At 41.8% G+C, this 22,112-nt stretch overlaps 2 protein-coding genes across 4 annotated transcripts in view; one reads left to right on the top strand and one right to left on the bottom strand.

Annotated features, from left to right (window-relative positions):
• The window catches only part of kiaa0930 (KIAA0930 ortholog), a 54,626-nt gene extending 33,697 nt beyond the window's left edge, over positions 1–20,929 (bottom strand). The window contains exons 1-2 of one of the 2 annotated variants that reach the window (XM_042078330.1): positions 20,294–20,929; positions 5,126–5,274 (exon numbers count right to left, since the gene is read on the bottom strand). In XM_042078330.1, coding sequence (XP_041934264.1) covers positions 5,126–5,274; positions 20,294–20,438 — 294 coding nt within the window. In that variant the 5' untranslated portion in view covers positions 20,439–20,929. The remainder of the gene's footprint in view (positions 1–5,125; positions 5,275–20,293) is intronic. The other variant, XM_042078329.1, reaches the window with a different exon arrangement.
• On the top strand, positions 1,790–4,632 carry LOC121697063 (microfibril-associated glycoprotein 4-like). 2 transcript variants are annotated; one of them, XM_042078337.1, is made up of 5 exons: positions 1,790–1,871; positions 1,964–2,149; positions 3,204–3,300; positions 3,584–3,766; positions 4,281–4,632. In XM_042078337.1, the coding sequence occupies exons 1-5, from the start codon at positions 1,866–1,868 to the stop codon at positions 4,529–4,531; spliced, it is 723 nt and encodes a 240-aa protein (XP_041934271.1). In that variant the 5' UTR covers positions 1,790–1,865; the 3' UTR covers positions 4,532–4,632. The 2 variants fall into 2 exon arrangements, with proteins under 2 accessions (XP_041934271.1, XP_041934270.1); XM_042078336.1 differs by lacking the exon at positions 1,790–1,871 and having other exon boundaries at positions 1,949–2,149.
• Positions 20,930–22,112: the final 1,183 nt, after the last annotated feature.

The raw sequence follows: 22,112 nt of genomic DNA, 5'->3' as shown, positions 1-22,112 counted from the left end.
GAAATCATAGCCTATAACTTGCCTCTGTATCTGTGAGTGTTTCTGTGCCTTTTAGTTTAGTGTGTTTCACTAGAACTATTGTTATTATCTGATTTTATAAGAAACGTTGTTATTGTGTTCTTGAAAAAATCCAATAAACACAATGGAAAAAACTGCTTCATTCTGCTTGTTTGAACCATGTAATGCAACACATACTCCAAGTCAAAATACATACACATTTTACCTAGCTCATTTATTATTAAAATAAATTCAATGTGTGGCTGACAAGAAGCATCACTGAATCTCATATGGTGGCATGAACCATTGAAGTAACTTGTCCAGCACTAATTAAATTGAATAACCCACTACAACATACACAAGTGGAATTTGGTGAGTTATATTGAAGCTAGGGTTTTTATGGGACATAACAGAGGCTACGTCTACACAATTTGACTGATGGCAGGCAAATCCTCTTTATGACAACTTATCTTGTTCTTTTATCAGCCTTGGGATATACTGTATGCTAGGGTTCTACAATAGTGGCATTTGTATGAACCAGGTTGCTGCTTTAAGCATAGTGCTAAGAGAGTAGAAATTATGCTGCTACAATGAAATAAGGAACTCATGCTATAGGTAGGTAAAAGAACACAAACACTTTTTTCTATTTGTGCTATTTCTGACTATTTAAAAAGAATCTGGAAGACATATCAATATGGGAGGTTGAACAAATGGAAAGTGTTGTGCAGTACAATGCACCCCCAATGCACCAATGCACCTCCCATACTGCACCCCCATTAACTTACATTACCTCATATACATAACATGGGTAAAAAAATAAAATTTAATGATTTTGTTACAGTCACGTTAAGACAATAACATCAACGCGAGGGGTGATAACAATTATAAATTCACTAATGGCTGCAAAGGTCGGCGAGAAGGAAGCAATCTTCATAAACATCCGGTTGTGTTCCCAGAAGACGTTACTGACCTGGAGAAATGCCATCTAATTCCATCCTAATCACTGCCCTAAAAAACATTAGCTAAATATAGCAGTATGGTTTTGATTCTCAGGGAGTACATAGGCCAATGCTGAAAATGTGAAACTGTAAAGTAAGCAACTTTGAATAGAAAACACCTGCTAAATGAACACAGGTAAACTAAAATGATACAGTACCATCACGTCCCCACAAAGTATGTCCATTTAGTCCAGGATAATTTCCTGTCTATGCAAGCATAGTATATTTTTGGGCTTTTTTTGCCTTTATATCAACAGGATAGTGGGGAGAGACAGGAAGCGAATGGGAGAGAGAGATGGGGTGGGATTGGGACATGACCGCAGGCCGGAATCGAACCGGGGACCCCATGGGCACTGAGACCCAAATGTGATACAGTGCTGCCACTTGAACCACAGCTCCCCCTATGCAAACATATCTTCACTTTAAAAAGGGATATCCAAGGTCTAACAAGAGCCAAGGAGCAGGACCGGAGCACTCAATGCTTAAAGTGATTTTTATTCGGGCATACTGACTAACGTTCTTCAGAGTCAAAAATATCTTCACTTTATTCTCAGTACCAAAGCAGATGTTCATAGTGGAGATAACATTTTAGTTGCTACGGCACTGCAAGTGCAGAGTTCTGATTTGTTGACGAGTTTTAAACTAACAGTGTCAGGCAGTAATGAGGGAGTCAATTCTAGTTCCATAAATTCCCCAGCGGACTTTGGACCTGATAATGGAGGATATTCACGTTCATGGAATGATAAACGGTAATTTACGGTAGTCTAGTCATCATGTGACTATGGGCATGTTTTGCGAGCTTCATAAACACAACGCACTCCTCAAGACCATTCTTACGAAGATACGCAAGCACTTCAGCTCCATGCAAGAATGACAGTAAGGCCGGAAAAACTAAACTCTAAATGTTTAACCATGATGCTGTTTATTTGTAATGCATTGAAAACTAACAGGTCATGCGTTTCCCTCAGCTTCTTCTAGCTCTGTGTGTGCTGCTCCCAGTAGCGGTGCAGTCTCTCATGTTCCAGCCTCTGGACTGCGCTGATATCTACAATGACGGCTCTGGGAGAAGTGGGGTCTACAGGATCTACCCAGCAGGACCCAACTCTGGACGTTATGTCTACTGTGACATGGACACGGAGGGAGGAAAATGGACTGTGAGTACGCCTTTTTTTAATCTCTTCGCTAAACTATGTTTCTAGGAGGTACTCATTTTTTGTGTTTAATCTTCTTCTTGTTTGATGCCACATTCTCATGAGAGTATTTAAGTTGGGTTTAGGGAATATGTTTTGATTTGGAAAATGGACCGTGGGTATTTTTTTTAACAACAAACCTGTTTAATTTGTGTAATTTGAGTAAGTTTTATCTGATGGCATTCTTCCAGTCAGATGACAGATTACCAGTTCCTTCATACATACCATAGCCTAGAAATCTAGACGCACCCTAGCGCCGGCAAATTAATTTGCTCAGCCTGTACGTCTAGTAGCAAACCATAGGAATTTCTATTGGCTAACACCGTGGATGTTATTCAATCACAGCGCTCTATTTTGTTAGAGAGTCTTAAGGCGGGCTTAACAGGATAACGACAGTCCTGCGACGGTGAACAACAAGGAAGGTGGCTATGGCGAACGAAGAGCGGTTGTTTGAATCGGAGTTGACGTCAACTTTGGAGGAGTTGGACTTGTGCTTTTCTTTGAAAGTTGAGCAACACAATGCACTTAAGTCATTCCTTTCGAAGAAGGATGTATTTGCTGACCGGATACGGATATGGTCGTAGCGCTGGCCTATTGCATGCCTAGGCAGTTTGAAAGACAATTCTCTGCCCGCCCCTTGGATTAAGCGAGGTGAATGGCTCGATTCCAGACTATACATTTCAATGATATAGGATGGCCCGCCAGGCTATACATACCATGGAAGAAGTATATGATTATCTTTTCTTGATCTATTCTTGATCTACTTCTATTTCACAAAAAGTCTCAAAAATGTATTCACTATGGCTTGGTCTTAGGATTTATGTGAAATCAAAACCATGTTGGAGCCACACAGCTTGAATGTAATACAATGCAGTAAGAGACAACATGCGTACAACTGAATATTTCAATTCTGTCTTTAGTTCAAATCTTTGGAATTACACTGTTATTGTGTATCATTGTGTTCATTTTATCAGTAAAAACTGTAAACTCTAAACTGAATCTTTATCTCTGATTGCAGGTGTTTCAGAGAAGGATGGACGGGACAGTGAACTTCTACAGAGGATGGGATCAGTACAAGAATGGTTTTGGAGATGCAGCCGGAGAATACTGGCTGGGTATGAGCACACCAATCCTACCAGTTAGGCCACGTATCTATGATTACAATCAACTAATATATCCTAATTGAACCATAGGGAAATTCCATGGAAAATTACATTTTTTGTAACATCCATAACGCCAATAAAATGTGAAATGCACAAAAAATGAATGTTATCATTCACATCATACAAATGCCAAGGCATTTCACTGGCGTTATGGATGTGACAAAAAGTCAATTTTCCGTGGAATTGCCCCATATATAATGTGTCATTTCAAAATAAATGTATTTATTTAACTTAGGGCTCGAGACCATCCACCTGCTGACTCTGAGGAAGAACTATGAGCTGAGGGTAGACATGGAGGACTTCAATGAAGCTAGAGTTTATGCCAACTACACCTCCTTCTCCATCTCCCCTCAGGCCATCAATGCTGAAGTGGATGGATACAGACTGCATGTCAGTGGCTTCAGGAACGGTGGAGCAGGTGAGCTTTTGAATAAATGTCTATCTACATGTTATGAGAGAGTCTATTTTCCAGATCCAGTTCAGCACAATATATCTATAATTGGGCTTCCATGCAACCTTTTAATATGAATTTTGAATTTTGAGCAGGGAATGCTATAAGGACTTTAGTATTGATACTTGTGAAATGTGCATAAATCTCCTAAATTAAATAGTAAAATCAATTAGCATTAAATGCAATTTACATTAGTTGTATTTGTTGATATTTCATCACGTATTTCCATCAAAGTTGCCCTGGCAGCCTTACATTTTGAACCCACAACTATTCAGAACTAGACTCAGGAAATGTCTATTTTTAAATCGCATAACAGTAGCTGTAAATGTGTATTTCTTTCAGTCATATTTTCATAAATTAATTTTACATATAAAAATGAGTTGAAAACAAATCCCAGATTTTATATGTGATTCCTGCAAGATTGCAACTACAGTTGTATAAATTGAAGTAATTTCATTCAATTATTGATTTTTTTTGCAAGGTGATTCTTTAACCTATCACAGCGGGCAGAAGTTCTCCACCTTTGATAATGACCAGGATTCCTGGGCAGGAAACTGTGCACGAACACATATGGGTGCATTCTGGTATAATTCTTGTTATTACGCCAGTCCAAATGGTATATACCTCTGGGGTGCAGTCGATGACAAAGGTGTCAGCTGGCACCACTGGAAAGGTAACAAATATTCCCTAAAATCAATCTCTATGAAAATGAGACCCGTGTCCCTATTGTAGTAGAGACTGCAGCCTAAAGCAACCTTTGATCTTAAAGGTTCTTTTGGTACTGATTCAATAGTTCCTTCCTTTGAGTATATACTGTAAAATACTTCAGTGCAAAGTCGACATTTCTTAAACTCACCTGCCTCATTTTCCTGGGGTAGCGATCTATTGCAACACACTCAATTGTGTCAGAGTAACTACATCTCAATCGGTTCCCATGCTGTATTACTGAAATACATGCAAATGGCTAATTATTTACTGGTTAAGTATATAACTAACTAATGTCAAATTGTACAAACTGTTCATTAAAAGCTATTTTCTTATAGTGTCTTGTGCAATCATCTATGCCGATGTAAAGTTATGTGCTGTTGTATCTTTCAGTCCCACACATACACACACTTCATTTTTTGCTAGATGATTCTTTAACCAACCACAATTGGCAAAGTTATCTCCTCCTGGCTATACAACCGTGTCCACTAACTTGGTATATACCCGTGGGGTGCAGTCAATGACAAAAGCAGCAAGTGGCAACCCTGGCAAGGTAGCTGTTGCTGTTTATGGGGTACAGCAAAGAGGGAGAGTTAAGAGCTTCAGTGGTCTCCCACTTACCTTCTTGCCTTCGGTGTTGTCTGCACTGACGTAGGACAGCTTCCTGCGCACGTAGAACAGCATGTCGTCCTGCCTGGGGGCGCACTTTTCCATGAAGTACGTTGAGAACATCCATGTCCAGAACACAATGCGGTCGTCCTTAAAACACCCTGAACAGAGAGGGATGACTGGACTGGTCAGCCTGGGGTTCTCAGAGCTACACAGCCACAGCTCTACCTTAACATTTTGTGTGACATTATCAACAGAGAGCAAAGAGAACATTAAAATCAGGATACATAAATAGACTTATAGTAAAGAAATGACAAAATAGGGCATTCAGGAGTTTTTGGAAGAATCATTAATGCCTGCACCAATACATGTAGGTAACCAAGGAAATGGTAGAATTAGATTATCACATTGCAGGTGCTAATTATTAGTCATTTTACAATACACAGCTTTTTTAATAGAAAACAGAACATCATACTCTGCAAGGTATTGATTCATTTGACACAAAAGACATATTCTATCATCTGCAGCAGACCCACTTTTGCTTACACTTTAAAAAATACAATGTAAACAAGGGAAGTCCCTCAGCAAATCACACTGGCATCCTCTGTCTGGTTGCCGGGCAACAGTGTTGCTGAGCGGCAGGTGTCTCTGTCTGATGAGGTAAAATCCTGAGGTGGTGCACTACATCGCAGCATTGATGGAGCGCTCCAACCACAACCCAGCTGTCTACCAAGGGAACTGAAAACCGGTTCAAATCGACTTCACTTGAAGCACTCTGTAGTGGCTCTGTCCATTTCTTTTAGTCTATAGTATCTACAGACAACTGAGAGTCTCACATCCTCCTACACTTAAACAAACATGTTTTTTAATATCCTGCTTTAATGCTAGCTGCAATTAGATTAGCTGAAAGATAGATGAGAGGGGCACGGGATTTATACCTGAATCACAAGAGCACATCTACAAGAAATTATAATCTGATGAAAGTAAAACTTTGCAATTCTGCACAGGTACATTGGCTTACAGAGGGAGAAAAATATCTTGCAGCAAAAGGTTCTGTCCTTTCTGTCATTCTTTAAACAGCAGTTAAAGGTCAACCTGTTCCAATGTGTTACACTGGACATGACAGCCGCTGCTCCTCAATTAACTTTTTGAAACGTTGAATCCAATCGATACGGCTGTAACCATGGAAATCACATTGTGCATAACATCAGGGGGAAAATGATATCCATGAGGCTTTATGAAAAGCAAACTGAGTATGTGGAATAAATCCAAAAGAAGTCCTTTGTCTTTGAAGAGATGGAACTTTCAATGATATCAGCTAACATACATTTTGAAGTAGTTTTCTATGACACAATTTACAGCAGATCGGGGGAGACTTCACTAACCAAAGTCAAATACATGATAACCAAAAGAGCAACCTAAAAGCAGACTCCCATCTGACAAGTCATCCATCACGGCACCCCGGACCACTACCATTTAGATTGATATATGGAAGAGATGCACTAACCATGTCATTTGAGAAACGGAAGCAGATAATCAAGCTGTCGTGCTGAATTACAGCTCTGTGCCATTCAACATTTAAATTCTCAACACAACTGACTCAGGTGGCCATTTTACTGCTGCGCATAACCACGGGGGGGGGGGGGGGGCACTAATGGTATTGAAAAAATAACTGAACAATGGACAAATAACCAAGGGTGTATTAATTACGTTGCAGACATTTTATATTCATCATACACATAAAGCCCAAACATACTTGTCCCATCAGCAATCATTTTCCTTTCCGGTATAAAAATACAGCTTTTAAGACATTATCTCTATAGCGCCACCTGGAGGTGAACAAACAAAAACACACTACGCACTGGAGTAACACTATGATGATCAAATCTGCTACAGCTTTTATCTATTCCTGTGGCATATAGCACACTTGCACTCATCTTCACCTTGTGAACTTCGGGCTGTCAAGGCAGTCTGAATAATAAAAACAACTGTCACCACCACACATAAAACAAACTTTGAAAAACTGGGGCTGCTTTGGTGACATACACAGAAGACAGCTGCTGGGCTATTATGGGATGTCAGACTCTGTTGTGGCTCCATTCGAGGCAAGAGGCTGCTGTGGCTTATGATACCCCGCCGTGCAACTGACTGCAGTAAGTGATAGTGACCCTCTCACTGCCTCACCTTCAGCTTTGCCACATCATCAACCACGCACGCACACACACGCGCGCGCGCACGCACGCATGCACGCACGCACGCACGCACGCACGCACGCACGCACACACGCATGCACGCACGCACACAGCACAATGCCAACAACATCAACTTCATGGGTTCCGCCACTCATAGTTCAGAGAAACATATCTGTACAATGCTCTTAGTCACTTTGGATTAGTGCATCTCCTAATTGACTGAAAATTGGCCATTTCAAATGGAAAATAAAACCCAATGCACAGTGCAGAACTCTATGAGGACGATGAGTTTCAATGAATTAGCACAAAAAGAGAGGATATGCTGATTAACTATTTACAAGCAGTTATTTTCCAGCGGAGAGCTCTTCTCTTATCTGGTGTAAATGTCACTGAAGCAGCCTGTCCCTTTTATGCCTTGCTATTCGTTAGGCCACAAAGCCCTGAGACAGAGAGAGAGAGAAAGAGAACAGGATGTGGTCCACAGGGAGCCAAGAGGATATGAAAGAGAGTGCTGAGCTGAGCACACAGACTCACAACACAGTTCATAAAGACCAGACCTTTACAGTTAGGCTATATGTTTAAAGCACATTTATTCATTAGTAGGGTTACATTACATTACATTACATCAGGGTTGTAAAGTGGTACATATAGCACATGTTACAAAAAATCAGTCTGTGCTATAGGTAATTTAGCACCGATGACACCTTATCTAAAATGTTTTCTAGAGTGTACGCTATACCAATGCTAAAGATTTTGAGGATTGTGCTACAAAACTATCAACCTCTGTAGCACCACTAAACTAAATGAACATTTCTCTGAACGTATAATGACCTCATGCTGACCTAAGAAGTGCTTTCAAAGCACAGCAGCCCCAGTAGAATATTCCTAGTGAATTTAACCAGTGTAATTCTGGCGATGGACTTGATCATTAATACAACAAATGGAATCTAAACATCTAGATATCATTTTAACCTATGTGACCATGAGTGAGTGAGTGAGTGATTGCATGTGACAGTTATTTGTGCATGCATGCGTGTGTGTGTGTGTGTGTGTGCGTGTGCGTGTGCGTGTGCGTGTGCGTGTGCTCCTAAGCCATAATGCACAGTTGCATTCTGAGCCCCTGGGGTATCTGCGATGTGCATTGATTTCTTAGGAAACAGAGAACAGTGCATGAGCAAACTCAAGTAAACAGCAGATCACCTGGCTCTGCTCCTCTGGCTTGCATGTGTCAAAGCCACACTGACTACACAAATACTTCCAGACTGACTATCTACTAGATATCTATTTAGATATTGCCATTGTAAGCAGTTATTCCTTGATGTGTTTATTTAAAGTGATGTTTATAATTGCAGTCATGACCTTGGCTTTCATTGTCTTTATAGCCATCAGAGCTATAGGGCATATTGTTACCAGCAATGCTCATTTGGCTTCTTCTTTACTTGGCCCAAAATCCAGTTCAAAGTATCTTCTTTTAAATCAGGAAGCCTTGCTTTCCCCTAAGAAACTGATGAGGCAATCAAATTGCCCATAATTCCAGTCATAACAATCAGAATCGAATGAAAGAGATCTCAAGTGTGTGATGAGCATTGCAAGCTGGGAAGGGCTCCAGTGACCACGGAGGACTTATGGAGGTCTGAACCCACTATAGTGCCTCACATCTACACAAAAACTAAAAGACATCCGCAAATATTACAGAGCCGTGCTAGTGTGCATTAGGGTCAAGTATGTTACCTTGTTATTAGGAGCTATATGCAAAGGTAAAGAAAAGGTGTAGAAACATAAACTTGGCAAAATCTGTAGTTAAAAAGGTAACAAGAATCACATAGTTACATTGCGTATCATTAGGTTTTTACCATTTCTCTCGGAAAAGCGATACTGCTCATATCTCATATAGATCTCTGAATCATTAAATTTTTTCTCAAGCAGCATTTGTAAATGACTCACTAAGCGTGTGTGGCCTGTGTTTAAACAAGAGGTCAAAGGGGGCACTTAGACATAAAGGAGATTATCAATAACCTTGAAATCTATAAAAAGAGCCTTAGAATTTCCATAAATGTGAAATGTGGAACAGAAACGGCTGAAACGCCAAATGTGAAGTTCACAGATTAGTGTTACTGGCACTGGTGTTTGGGTTTAAGGAAGTAACTCAACCTCGGCAGTGATCTACAACCTTATCTTAAACAACCAGTGAAGCTTTGACATTTACTTTTATTTGTGATTCTAATATCACTTTTATTTGACTGCCATTAAAGTACTACATAGTGGTCAAGGGCAGGTGAAAAAAAAATATGATCCTTCCTAACTCATTGAAGCCTACATTATGAAAATAACCAGTCACTTGAATGATCAATACCCCCAAAAATGATCTCTTAGCTGAGACGAATGCTGTATACACGCATCAAGGCAAAATACGTTCTCAAAAAAAAAAAAACTCTTAAGAATCATATCTCACCAAACCTCATCTTCCCTGTGGTCTCCTATCTAATGCAATTTATGTGTGGTGAGCCACAGCTACGTGATTGATCTCTTAAAGAGACAGCACACTTGAAATTCATCTGAACGCAGCACAAAATGGAAGCACCATGGCCTATACTTAGAGGGAAGTCTATGTAAAACAGATTCTGAAACAGAATATGTCCTGACAAATGTTGAACAGAAAGTTGATTAGGGGTCACACAGAAAAGGCTTTCATTGTTTTGCACCCCACACTGCAAAGTACTATAAGAGAGCACTATCTGATTACATACAGCCAACCAATGTTGAATGCTGTCAAATCACCATCTTTCAGAAATCCCCTACTCCAACATCTTAAATCACAAGTTGTCTTTCTGTCCACAGTTTACACTAAAAAAACTTTTCAACGAATTTAGTACCCATTTAGCGCTAAGTGGGTACTCAATTTGCCTAAAAAGAGTCATGCACCTACTCATGACAACAACGTACAGTGCAAATGGCTGACTTTTATATCTAAAATATGTATGTGTGTGTGTGTGTGTGTGTGTGTGTGTGTGTGTGTGCTCCTAAGCCATAATGCACAGTTGCATTCTTTGTTGCATGCTTTTTTTGTTTGTTTGTCCTCTTTCATTGTGGGGGCGACCTGAGGGGTATTTCACAAAACCTAGATAAGGGATTAAGCTGGGATTTTTAGGTTATCCTGGATGAATTTAGCCTTGACTTGGTTTCACAAAAGAGATGGCACATAAGTTACCATGGGGATTTATTCTCTGCACCTAGCCTGGTCCCAACCAGGCTAACAGCCAAGCTAAGTTAATTCTAATGGTAATTATGTCGTCTTATTGGTTCAGCTAGCTGTCATTCACATCAGACCTCCGTGCTAATTTTTAAGGAGCTTTATTCCATTTATAAACTATTTGCTAAATGTATTTGCTCGCAAAACAAAACAGATTGTCTGCCTACTACCGTTATTATTTTACTTGATAGCCTTATAATTATTAACATAGGCCTAGGTACTCAATTGTTTGCTTATTTTATTGATAGACGTTTGATGAATAGCCTACTGTAGTTGATTGGAAGTGGAGGGGCAGGTTCTCGAAGGTATTTTCAACTATAATATTAAGGTATATCATACTATGTGCATCTTTGCGAGCTTCAAGCGCTTTCTTAATGACGTTGCGTGCCGAGACAAGGAAGCACTCACACGTGGGTGCATACGTAAATTTGCATTCAGTTGGTCTACCACGCCTACTCCTGCTGTTTTACAGAAATAGCCCATTCCAAAAAGGACAACTTTACTTCATTGTTAGTCTATATCAAAAGCGTTGGTTCACTTTGTGTGAATGACGCTATTTTTCGCGTCTTTTTTATTCCAACCGTGGGCACTTTGGAGCAGAAACGAGAACACGCACACATCCTGAATTATTTACACCTGGCTTGACATAGTCGCTCCTACTCATCCTGGATTGGCATTAGTGAAACTAGTTGAGCTAGGATGACCAGACAACACCATGTCAAACCTCGCTTTATCACTTATCTTGGATGTCTTAATTCTGCCTTTGTGAAATACCCCTCTGGAGGGACAGGTTCCTTACGCTGGTCCGTCAGGGCCCACTCCGTGGAGAGGGGTCTGGGTATTGGAGCTGAACACGCAGCAGCCTGGACCCTTTTCGAACGGGGTGGGTGTAGTTGGACTTGCGTGAGTTGTTGCGGGCCTGGTCCCTTAATTAGCCCTTTCCCACATTTGTTTTTGTTTGTTTACTTGTTTGTCTTTTGTGTTGATATTTTTTCTCCTAATAAAAAAAAAAAAAAAAAGAAATGTACAGTACAACAGATGCAGATTCCAGGCGTGCAGTGGCAATGTCAGAGACTCCATTCTCATATGCGAGTGTGGCATCAAAATGAATTTGAAGCCATTATTTTAAGCTAAAACAACTATATTGTATTGCTTTAAGTAAACACCATAGCTGACTGTGTTTACACAATATATTATTGATGGCAACCAGCGTTTATGCGTTACTAGACATAGCAAATAGATCAAAGCCATTCAAGTGATTAAATTAACTAACAGAGGCAAACAATAGCACATTTCGGTTTAAAACAAAACGCCCACTGATATCGATTTCCCCAATCCACTCTTGTGTGGCTGACCACCACGAATCGCCACCCCACGCATCATTAGGTTTTATGACCGCTCTCTAAAAGGGGATACTGCTAATGTAATCTGTGAAAGGCCCTGTGAGTCCATGCACTTCTTTACTCAAACACCGTGTGTAATTGGCTGAGCGCATGTGGGCAGTGGAGTGAGGAGATCGATGAGTTCTGCCGCACTGATTATTGGACTTTTTCTTTTCATTCTCACGTTGGCAGTGAACGCAGCAACCAGGAGACTGGGGGGACCATCTTCTGGACCACTTACAAAGGAGAGGAGAGGAGGTTGGCCTGTGTGTGTGTGTGTGTGTGTTCTCAGGAAGATACGAACACATCACTAGTGATGGTGACTAGAGAAGCATGGACGCAGAAAGAGGGAAAAGATCCAAATTGACATGCCCTGGTTAAGAACACAGGCAATGAAAACAGAGTTATGCATCTGAAATAATAATAACACTGTTTAGACACAACTGTTTATACAAGTTTGTGCCACAATAACATTCCATGAATCTACCTAGTAGTGGCAACTAATAGTAACAGCAGCATCTATTACAACAGTATATGGCTGCCACAGTCAAGTTATTTCTAGTCCACATCCGTCTAATTGCAGACCACCAAAGCAGACTGTGATGCTTGGGCCTTCCACACTAAAGGGCCTCCGCCGTAAGCCTCTTAATCCTGCCTGACTGAGTGCACAACAGCGAGCGCAAACAAATGCAGATCCGCTGGCTTTCAGACAGTCCCTGATGGAGGCATGCAGGAGGCTGAGCCATCTTAGAGGAGGAGACGATCCCCGGAGCAGTCACTCTGAGTCACAGAGAGCGAATAAAACAGGGCCAGACAATGAGACGGGGGGGGGGGGGGGCTGGAGAGATAGCCCAAGTAAAGGAAGACAGAGATGGTTATAAAGGGAGAGAGAGAGAGAGAGAGAGAGAGAGAGAGAGAAAAGAAAAGACAGGAAAGAAAGAAAGAGAGATGGTGGTAGCCTCTCTAGGTAAGAAAGAAAATTCCAAACATTTCGCGAAAACCGAAGGACTCCACTCCTGCAACATTGGATTAGTCAGTGATGCCAAGTTGAAGGGGTCCCCAACGGATATCAAGGAATTAGAATAGGGGCAGAGAGAGAGAGAGAAAGAAAGCAAGAAAGAAAGCAAGAAAGAAAAAGAGAGAAAGAGAGAGAGAGAGAGAGAGAGAGAGAGAGAGAGAGAGAGAGAGGGAAAGATCATCAAGAACAAAGGTTCACTGTAGTCACCACAGTACCTCAAATCTGTATGTGCACTGCCACTGTGTCTACTGGCCCTGACAAAGACATAGGCCTACTCACTCACTTCTACGGCTCAATCAATTTGAACAATGTTTTTATTATCATCCATGACTCACTCAGGACTATACACCATCAAGCAGATCACATCAGGGCTCTCTGACCGCTGTCGCCCCTTATCAAGTTCAAGGAGATCTTTCTTTCCATTCCCTTTTAAATCGATAGCCTCGCATTCACGGAGGAGAACCTCCATCCTGCTGGGGTGGAGAAAAAGCAGCCGCGGCGGCAGAAAGCGTTTGTTTTTTTCCCCTTCCCTCAAGCCCCGCTTGATCCGACCCTTCCCACGCGTCAATTTCGCTCCGCGGGCTGCTGAGAGCAGCGCAATCTGGCGAGGGCCGATCTGTTTAAATTAGGTGCTGGAGCAGAGTTTTCTCCTTTCCCACCCCACCTACAGACTCAGAGGACAGAGCGGCTGAACTGGGATGGGGGGGGTTGGGGGGTGCCGTGACCAAATGTACTTTTTACAATTCAGCCAATGGGAATCTCTTATATGTAGTGTAGCACAGTACACTGATTGTAAATAGAAACAATTTGTTATTTAGTACACTTTTTTGTGTGTGTGTGTGTGTTAAAAGTGTTTGTGTTAAAAGAATAAAAAATGTATAACAAACAAGTGTTTATGTTTGCATTACATCAAATCAATCAATCAACAATAATTTTGATAACGGGAGAGCTGAGAAACTGGCTCAATATGAAGCCTCCGCAGCATCACCACAAAGGAGGCGGAGAAGGATAAAAAAAAAAAAACTGGGTAAGATCAGCAAAAACAAATTGCTCTTCTCTTCACAAAAACAAGAAGAACAGGAAGTGACACAAGGCTCCTGATTCCAGTTCATTCCAGAGGGGCTAGCCAACTATAGGAAGGCCAATGAATTAAACAGGAAGATCAAGGCCATGCTCGTGAAAGCTTGACTGTGTGAATATGAAATATTTAAGCTCTCAACCCCTCCATGTGCGCACACACACACACACACACACACACACACACACACACACACACACACGATATAACATACGTCACAGGGAAAAGGTTGTGATGGAGGGGAGAACAAAGAAAAGCTGTCTGGGCAATAGACACGCCCTCCTACCCTTTCATTGGGTCATCAGCACACGATGACAGCAAGCAAAGCAGGACACTGAGCATTGTTCTAGCAGATGGGTAAACAGTTTAACGATGCAGACACACACACACACACACACACACGTGCGCGCGCACAGGGTGTGCAGGGGGCCGAGGTGGGTGGTGGGATGGATGGATGGATAGAAGGAGAGCACACAGGGGCACAGGGGAGGGGTGGAAAGAGGGGGGCTGCTGTAGGTTTCCAGACATCAATGTGCAGGGAAAGCAACTGTAGTGGATTGAAGCGAAAAGGGGCTGAAAGGCCATTGGGCAATCTACTTGATGCTGCATGCATGCGTACGTGCACACACACACACACACACACACACACACACACACACACACACACACTACAACTAGACAGGGATATTGTGAACTGAGCACTTCAAGTAGAGTTAGGGCCTCCTTGTTTAAGCTTCAACATTTGTTGCCTGTTGAGGCATGGCTCTTTTCTTCACTAAAACTAAAATGATCATTAGTGCCTGTGTGTGTGTGTGTGTGTGTTAGCATATTATAGTAGAGAGGAAATGAAAAGAGATGGGAGACTTTGAAATATCTGGAGGGACACAAACAGAGAACAAAGAGAATAGAAACGATACAGCAACTTTTTGTGTAAAAAGACCCAAAAGACAGACACGGTGTGATAGTAGAGCTTCATTAATTTGATCGAATGCCTGCCCCCCCCACCCCCCCCCCCCCCCCCACTCCCAACTCATTACCAGTGAGACATCAGAGTGGATAATTAATACTATATATGCTTCTGATTCTGAGGTCAGTCTAGCACGATGGCAGAGAACTCTTCCCTTGGCCAAAAATGGGAACAAAGTGTTCTATTATACAGTCTAGCCTGTGACGAAAAAAAAAGACTTCCATTTACCTGCTAATAAGTGCAACAAGTGGGACATTTTTTCATCAATTAATGGACACGAATATTAAATTAGTTTGTGAATAAAAATGAAACTTATCAATGCTCTTGTTTTAGGTTGTATAAAATCAGGTGAGGCTACACTAAATGGTGAGATGAGGTGTGGTCTGCAAGGTCTGCTCTATACACCATTATATATAGCCAATAGATCATCATCATCATATATCATTTATATGCTTAACTGGACTTTGATTTAAGCAGTATGACATGTCATCACCACCAAGAGGCTGCACAAGACATGACAAAGTGCAGCCCACTCTGCAGCTAGGAGCCATTGAACAATCAGGGGGCAGATTAGATTCCATCTCATCTCCAAGGAGTCATTTCAGACTTCCATCCGTCCGATCCCAATTCTTTCACTCTGCAGAAAAAGCGAAAGAAATTGACGGCGCAATCGGTGTAGTAGAGTGTGTCAGCGCAACATGTGGGAAAATGAACAGTTCGTCTCAACAGTCAGCGATGGAAAAGGGGAAACGCGACGTGTGACACCACGCCAGCAGAAATGTCAAGTGTGAGAAGTCGTGCTGTGGCGGGTAGGACCTGAATACGTGTTGAAAAACACAGAGCCATGACTTAAAAACTGTCCACCATAGTTGTTGGTCATATTGGTTAGATTCAAGTTCAGGGACAACTGCTAAAAGTCAACTACATATATGCAATAATTAACTTTGCATCAGTCAGAGATTTCAAAACCAAAGACCATGATCGGGGAATGAATGATTGTCCTATACTGATGAAGACATTACTGATGAAGACATCAGGCTCAGATAGCTCTTTCTTGGGTTCTAGTTCCCCACCTTAAGGGCAGTCAGGAGGTGCTGGCTGATTGGCTGCAGCCCCAGCCAGGACTCTGATGAATGCAGCCTATATATAGACCCCCCTCACATCAGTTAAAATGTAATTCTGCTCAATGCCAAGTCCCAAAAAAAGACTTTTTCTATTTTTATCTCCTCGAGTTGAGTGTTTTTTTTAAAGGTACCTTTGTGCTATTTCTACATATTTTAGCAGTTGCTCTTACGTAATGCACTGGCACCGGGGCTGGGGAGAGGAGATGTTAAAATTTATCAAACCAGCATCTTGAAGCTCAGCCAAAAGCCAGTGACTCATAAAAGACACCTGACAATTTTACAGGACGTGCAGCTTTGTACTCAGTCTTTCTTATAAGTCACCTACAGCAGTGCACAAAGTCACAGCACTGTGAGTCAATGACCTGAACTAAAGCAAGAAGTAGGGAAGAGTGTAGAGACTCTGAAGGCTGAATGCACATCCTCCATCTTTACATCCATTAGTGGACTTCATAGACAAGTGTCAACAGTTGAGCTATTCTACTACTGGTCTGGCCCACAACATGGGCACACAGTGCGGGGGCGTAGGTGGCACTGGTCAGAAGCCAGACTCGGTCAGCCGTATACCAAGTGAGTGTCCGGTCCAGTAAGCCTTAATTACCCCTTTAAAGTGCCCTCTGGCTGAGATTGCTCAGAGCTAGGGCAGAAAGGGAGTCAAAGACCAAGAGGAAAATGTCAAGAGTGAGAGAAGTGGTCAGTCTGGACACCATTCTGTGTTGCTCAATGATGGCATATCAATTGGCCCTGGACGGCAACATTGAATTCGAAGTGAAACGTCAACATACTTTTTTGATGGCAACATGGATTCAAAATGATGTTTCTTTGACACCCAAATGTCTAGTTTTTATGACTGCTTCAGAGGACCTCTGGTGATACATTTCACAACAGTCCCACAGCCAAGCCTCATGTGATCATGAAATCACCAGTGAGCACAGCAACCCAAGTGATCCAACAAAGAACAAGCATGGGCCACTGGGTACCACCACTGGGTATAGTGGCACTCTAACAAAGAACAAGGATGCACCCCCTCAGTGACAATGTGCTTTATTGTGATCACTAGCAGGGTATAATTAAGGTACCATGCAGTGAGTGTATGATTAAAGATTTAAGGACAGCATGCTTGTGATCTAGCTAGCAGACCCGATTCTACTGGGGTACAGGGATGGTTTAACAATAATCCATTGTTAAACCATCCAGGCTAATCACTCAGGCAGTCAAGGAGTGTGTGTGTGTGTGAGTGATTGAGTGAGCGGGTGGGTGAGTGAGAGAGAAAGAAGTTGGAGTAGATATGAGCTCAACTTCTGTTCACTTCAGAGTCCCATTTCCCAGTTTTGGGAAAAACTTAATTCTGGAGGGATAATGTGAACACTGCCCGCCACAGGGCGCTGTCAGGTCTGGATGGCAGGGGAGCGCTGCTTGCCACAGCACCACCAGGAGGACACCACAGTGGGAGGGATGGCCCACCCATCCATCTGTCCACCCGAAAAAGAAAGCCTGATCTCCCCCCACAACCCTATGCCCAAGGCTGACAACAACAACAACACACACACACACTAGTCAGTAATAGCATTGTTTCCCATACATTGACTTATTTGTGGCGGCCCACCACAATATCAACATTGACCACCACACAATGATTTTCCAGGTTGTACTAAATTGTGCTGGTTAACTAATTTGGTTAGCATCATAACCACGCTGTGCTAATTTGTTAAAAACTGTTGCAAAGTTAATTCTGCAAACCAACCACCACAAATGGAATTCAATTCTTTGGGAAACACTGAATAGCATGTGTAATGGTTCACAAGGGGAGTGGTCTGTAAGATTGTGTATTCTAACCAACATTGTACTTAAAGCAACACCAAAGAGTTTTTTGTACCCTAAAATAATGTTTCCAAAATCGTTTCAGTGGTTCATCAACTCGTAACAGGGTGATCGGCACTTCTGCATTCGCGACCCTCTATCGGCTATAACCGCACTATGCAAGTTTGCCAGATCGGGTAGCGGACCTGTAGTTCGATAAAGTGAGACATAAGAAACTACAAATTTGACTTGCTTCTCACATCATACTTTCATAAAATCATGCAACATACTCTATCTTGTCTGTGGACATCATTATTTCCAAAGCCAGTGCTGGATAAACAAATAGCATGCATGATGCGACAGAGGAAAAGTGCTTTGGTGTTGCTTTAAAAGGAAAAAGCCTCAAAGGCATTTCCTTCTCCATGCTACGCATAGGACAGCATGTTGTGTTTTAGCCAAGACATGGCGATTACCCAGACAGAGGGCCCCGCAAGCGAAAGGGTTCCTAAATGACTTTCTCCCTGAGTCACTGGACTGGGTAATTGGTATGCACAGACAGAGCTCCCGACTCAACGTGGGCTCCTCTACAGACACTGCAGTGCTGTCCACAGGGGGATGTCAAGGGCACCGGCAGATAGCCTTCCGCAAAGGCAGACAGTGGCCCATTGCATGACCCAGAACTCAGACCCAACGCGGCCACAGATGTGGGGTCAGAAAGGCAGGGTCAGATGAGATGGTCGCAGAGATGAAGATTCTCGCGTGAAGTCGAAGCTCCACTTAGGCTCTGCTTACAGTGAGGTGCCTCAGTTTGCCATTTTCAAAACATAACGACTGTGCAGATCGTTGGTGGATTGGTGGTATAGTTTAGAGGTATGTGCAATATCCAAGCGTTGCACTCAACATGGAACGTAAACATATATTGTTTATAATCCTAAATATAACAATCATGCAGCGTAATGTCTACATGGGGATCAGTGTACTCCAGAGATGCCTCACGTTCTCTGCAGTTTGTATGAAAACCCAAGACTTAATCTATCCATTTGCCTGCTTGAGCGTTTTCCCACAGGGAAACAAGACCAAGTTCACCAACCAGCCTCCAGCTATTTGCATTCAAATCACTGACCAACAAGCACACCCCTGATCACCACGGAATGGGGCTACATGTGACATTTCGCATCTGTATGCTTCCCTTGTTCCATGCACAGCATGGAGCAAATCAAATCTGGGCTTTTAAAAAATCTGGCAAGCCAAGTAACCAAAGAAATGTATGCCTGTGTGTGTCTGCCAGGACTTTAGTGTTCATATCACATGCTTCCTTGGTTTTGGTAACGGAAGAAACACCAGATGTAGACTAGACAGTGCATCGTGCTGACACTGAATGTCCCATTGACAGGTCACTGTGCGTGTACCTGTTGTTTTGCAGAACAGATGTCCATGAGCAGCTTTCGATTCCTGTGATTCAATTAATTTTTATTCATGAGCTTAGTGGCTTGGATGACCTATGTGGTGTTTCATGTGGAATGCCCTTCATGTGATAATACTTTTCATCAAATGAACAGGCACACCTGGTCAACAAAGCAAAATGCGATTACAATGACAAAGGTTCACTTCGATTGGGACTGCAGTTTTTGGCACCTATTCTGATCAGTTATAATACATGGTTATTTAGTCTACAAGTAGACTACAAATATAAGCTACATTCAAGATGTATTCATACTGGTTTTAAATGCAAAATTCAAATGTCTCCTCACAGTCAGAGCCCAACCTTCAACAAGGCTACCTACAATTGTAATCTAGTTTTCAGGCGGATATAAACTGTACTTGGCGGATATAAACTTGTACCTGATGTTTGCAGAAGCTCTAAGTAGATAATAGGCTACCTGGTGCTTGTAAGTGGAGCATCTCAGCGTTGCAATGAAACAGCCTAGCTTGTGAGATTAGGCCATCTTGACCCGAGGGTGGCTTCCAGATCCTCATCGTGGCGAATACAATTCACACCATGTTCCTTCCTATCTTTACTTGTAGATTATTAACTAAATTAAATCAAAGACCTGCATCTATTCCTCAAAGACAAATCGAACATTACAAAACAGGTGTCAACCAACTAGATACCATAGAATGCACATCTAGGGAGTCGTGCTGGGGAAAATGACGTCAGTGTTGTTCCCTGTCAGCTTTGTCTACAGCAGTCTGCTAACGCTGATAATAGACTAGGCTACTTATGAACTGAATAATTCCTAATGTTCGGCTTTTACTTGAGCATGCTCACAACGTAACACTCCATCTGTTGCTACAACTTCAGGTGGAACAAAATAAATTAGAGACAGGACGATGATGAAAAGCGCATTAGCATATTAAGGCTAAAAACTCACCGAGGCCACTTATTTCTTGCCGAATGTTGAGGCGATTTCTTTCGTCGGCAATAGCTTTCAACATTTGCTGCAGAGACTGGTCCAGGTCACCGTTTTCCTCCTCCACTGTCCCGACTGTCTTACAATAACTCGGAACGGATGCCATCCCCTCTCTGATCGCATGACAGTTCAGCTACAGAGCAATCACCCGGGAGGGAGAAACACTCCACGACGAGATGTGGTGGATGGGGACAGGAGATCCCCTTTATAATAGCGAGAAATCCCTCGATATTTATTCCTCAGGATATTTCATATAGACGTGTTCCTCTCTCTGTCACTGCAACACTACAGAAATGACAATAGTTTTCGGAGGAAGCAGTATCAAAACATAGACTAGGAGGACTCACTTCCGTCTGCCGTATAAGATCAGCTGGAATTGCGACGGGAACACCCCTCGCACTTCCTGTAACGGAGGACAACAGAACCACTTAAAGGGCAAGAGGCAACATATCAATTTACACGTTTCAATTCTACCGATTTGGCCATATGGAGACGCCCGGCGAAATTAACTTATATGGTCCTGCACCTAATATCAAATTATCGATACATAATAAAGGTAATTCACTACCTAGTAGGCCTACGCCAGCGCGCGTGTTCCTTTGCCCACGATCACCTACGCGGTTAATGTGTCACTTCAGGATGACACCGAAGCACGAGGTGATGTTGTTTAGATCACGCGCCAAGACACTTCACAATCGCACGCGACTTTCTGTTGCAATATTTTAGAGATAGCATTTTGTTTTTCTGTTGACGTAGACACTGGATTTTGCTCATATTCCCTCAAAGAATTTACTTAAAAACCTAAGACTAGGTTGGTTAAACTATTACACTCTAGCCTAACAACAATTAATCCCACCCATTAGACTACATCTCAAATAATCAATGCCCAAAAATGTTTAGCCTGATGTGCAATTTATAGGGCTGCTAAGCCTAGGTTTTGTCCTAAGACAAAATGTCAAAAGGTTAGATCATTATCCAAAATATTGAATACATTTTGATTAATTGTCTGGTTCATACTGAATATCTATTATTCTTACTACTATTATAATAGTAGTAAGTAGTATGCAATCTACATCGCATATATCTGTACATGTTAATACATTGTTCATATTACATAGCCATATTTATTCTGCTCTTATAAGGTAAATGCTAATACACTGCACATATTTATATTTAATTTATATTACTCTAAACCACCTTCTGTAAATCAATTGTATATTACTGTCTACACTGCACTATAAACCTGTCTATAGGCTACTTTGTATATCACATTGCACTTTTCTGCTTTTTTGCACTTCTGGTTAGGCGCAAACTGCATTTCGTTGTCTTTGTATTTGTACTCTGCACAATGACAATAAAGTTGAACCTAATCTAATGTAATATTTATGTATTAAGCTGTCTGTATGTGTGTGATTATTAATGACATAATAATGCACCTTACTTGCATTAATGCTTGTATGAAGCTCACATTTCTATACCATAATTCTAATGATTTCACCGTATTTAGATATGAGAAATGTAATACAACATTGCCACCTAATCTTATTGAATCTAATATTTAGGCATTTTCCCTTGTTCTACCTGTGACCAACCATTTAGTATGTCTAGTAGCCTGGGCCTAAATATGGCATGAGTATTAGGGCAATACATGAAGAAAATTACTTTCTACTTCCATGCAGTTCTCAGCCCTATATCTAATAAACAAACAAAACAATAATACACTGTAAACAAAATAAAAAAATGAAGATGACACAAGTCACCATAGAAGAAAACACTGGAG

The sequence above is a fragment of the Alosa sapidissima genome, chromosome 22, assembly GCF_018492685.1.
Source record: "Alosa sapidissima isolate fAloSap1 chromosome 22, fAloSap1.pri, whole genome shotgun sequence".
Taxonomy (NCBI): Eukaryota; Metazoa; Chordata; class Actinopteri; order Clupeiformes; family Clupeidae; genus Alosa; species Alosa sapidissima.
Note: the sequence above shows the minus strand (reverse complement) of the source record. Positions and strands in the feature narration are given on the sequence as shown.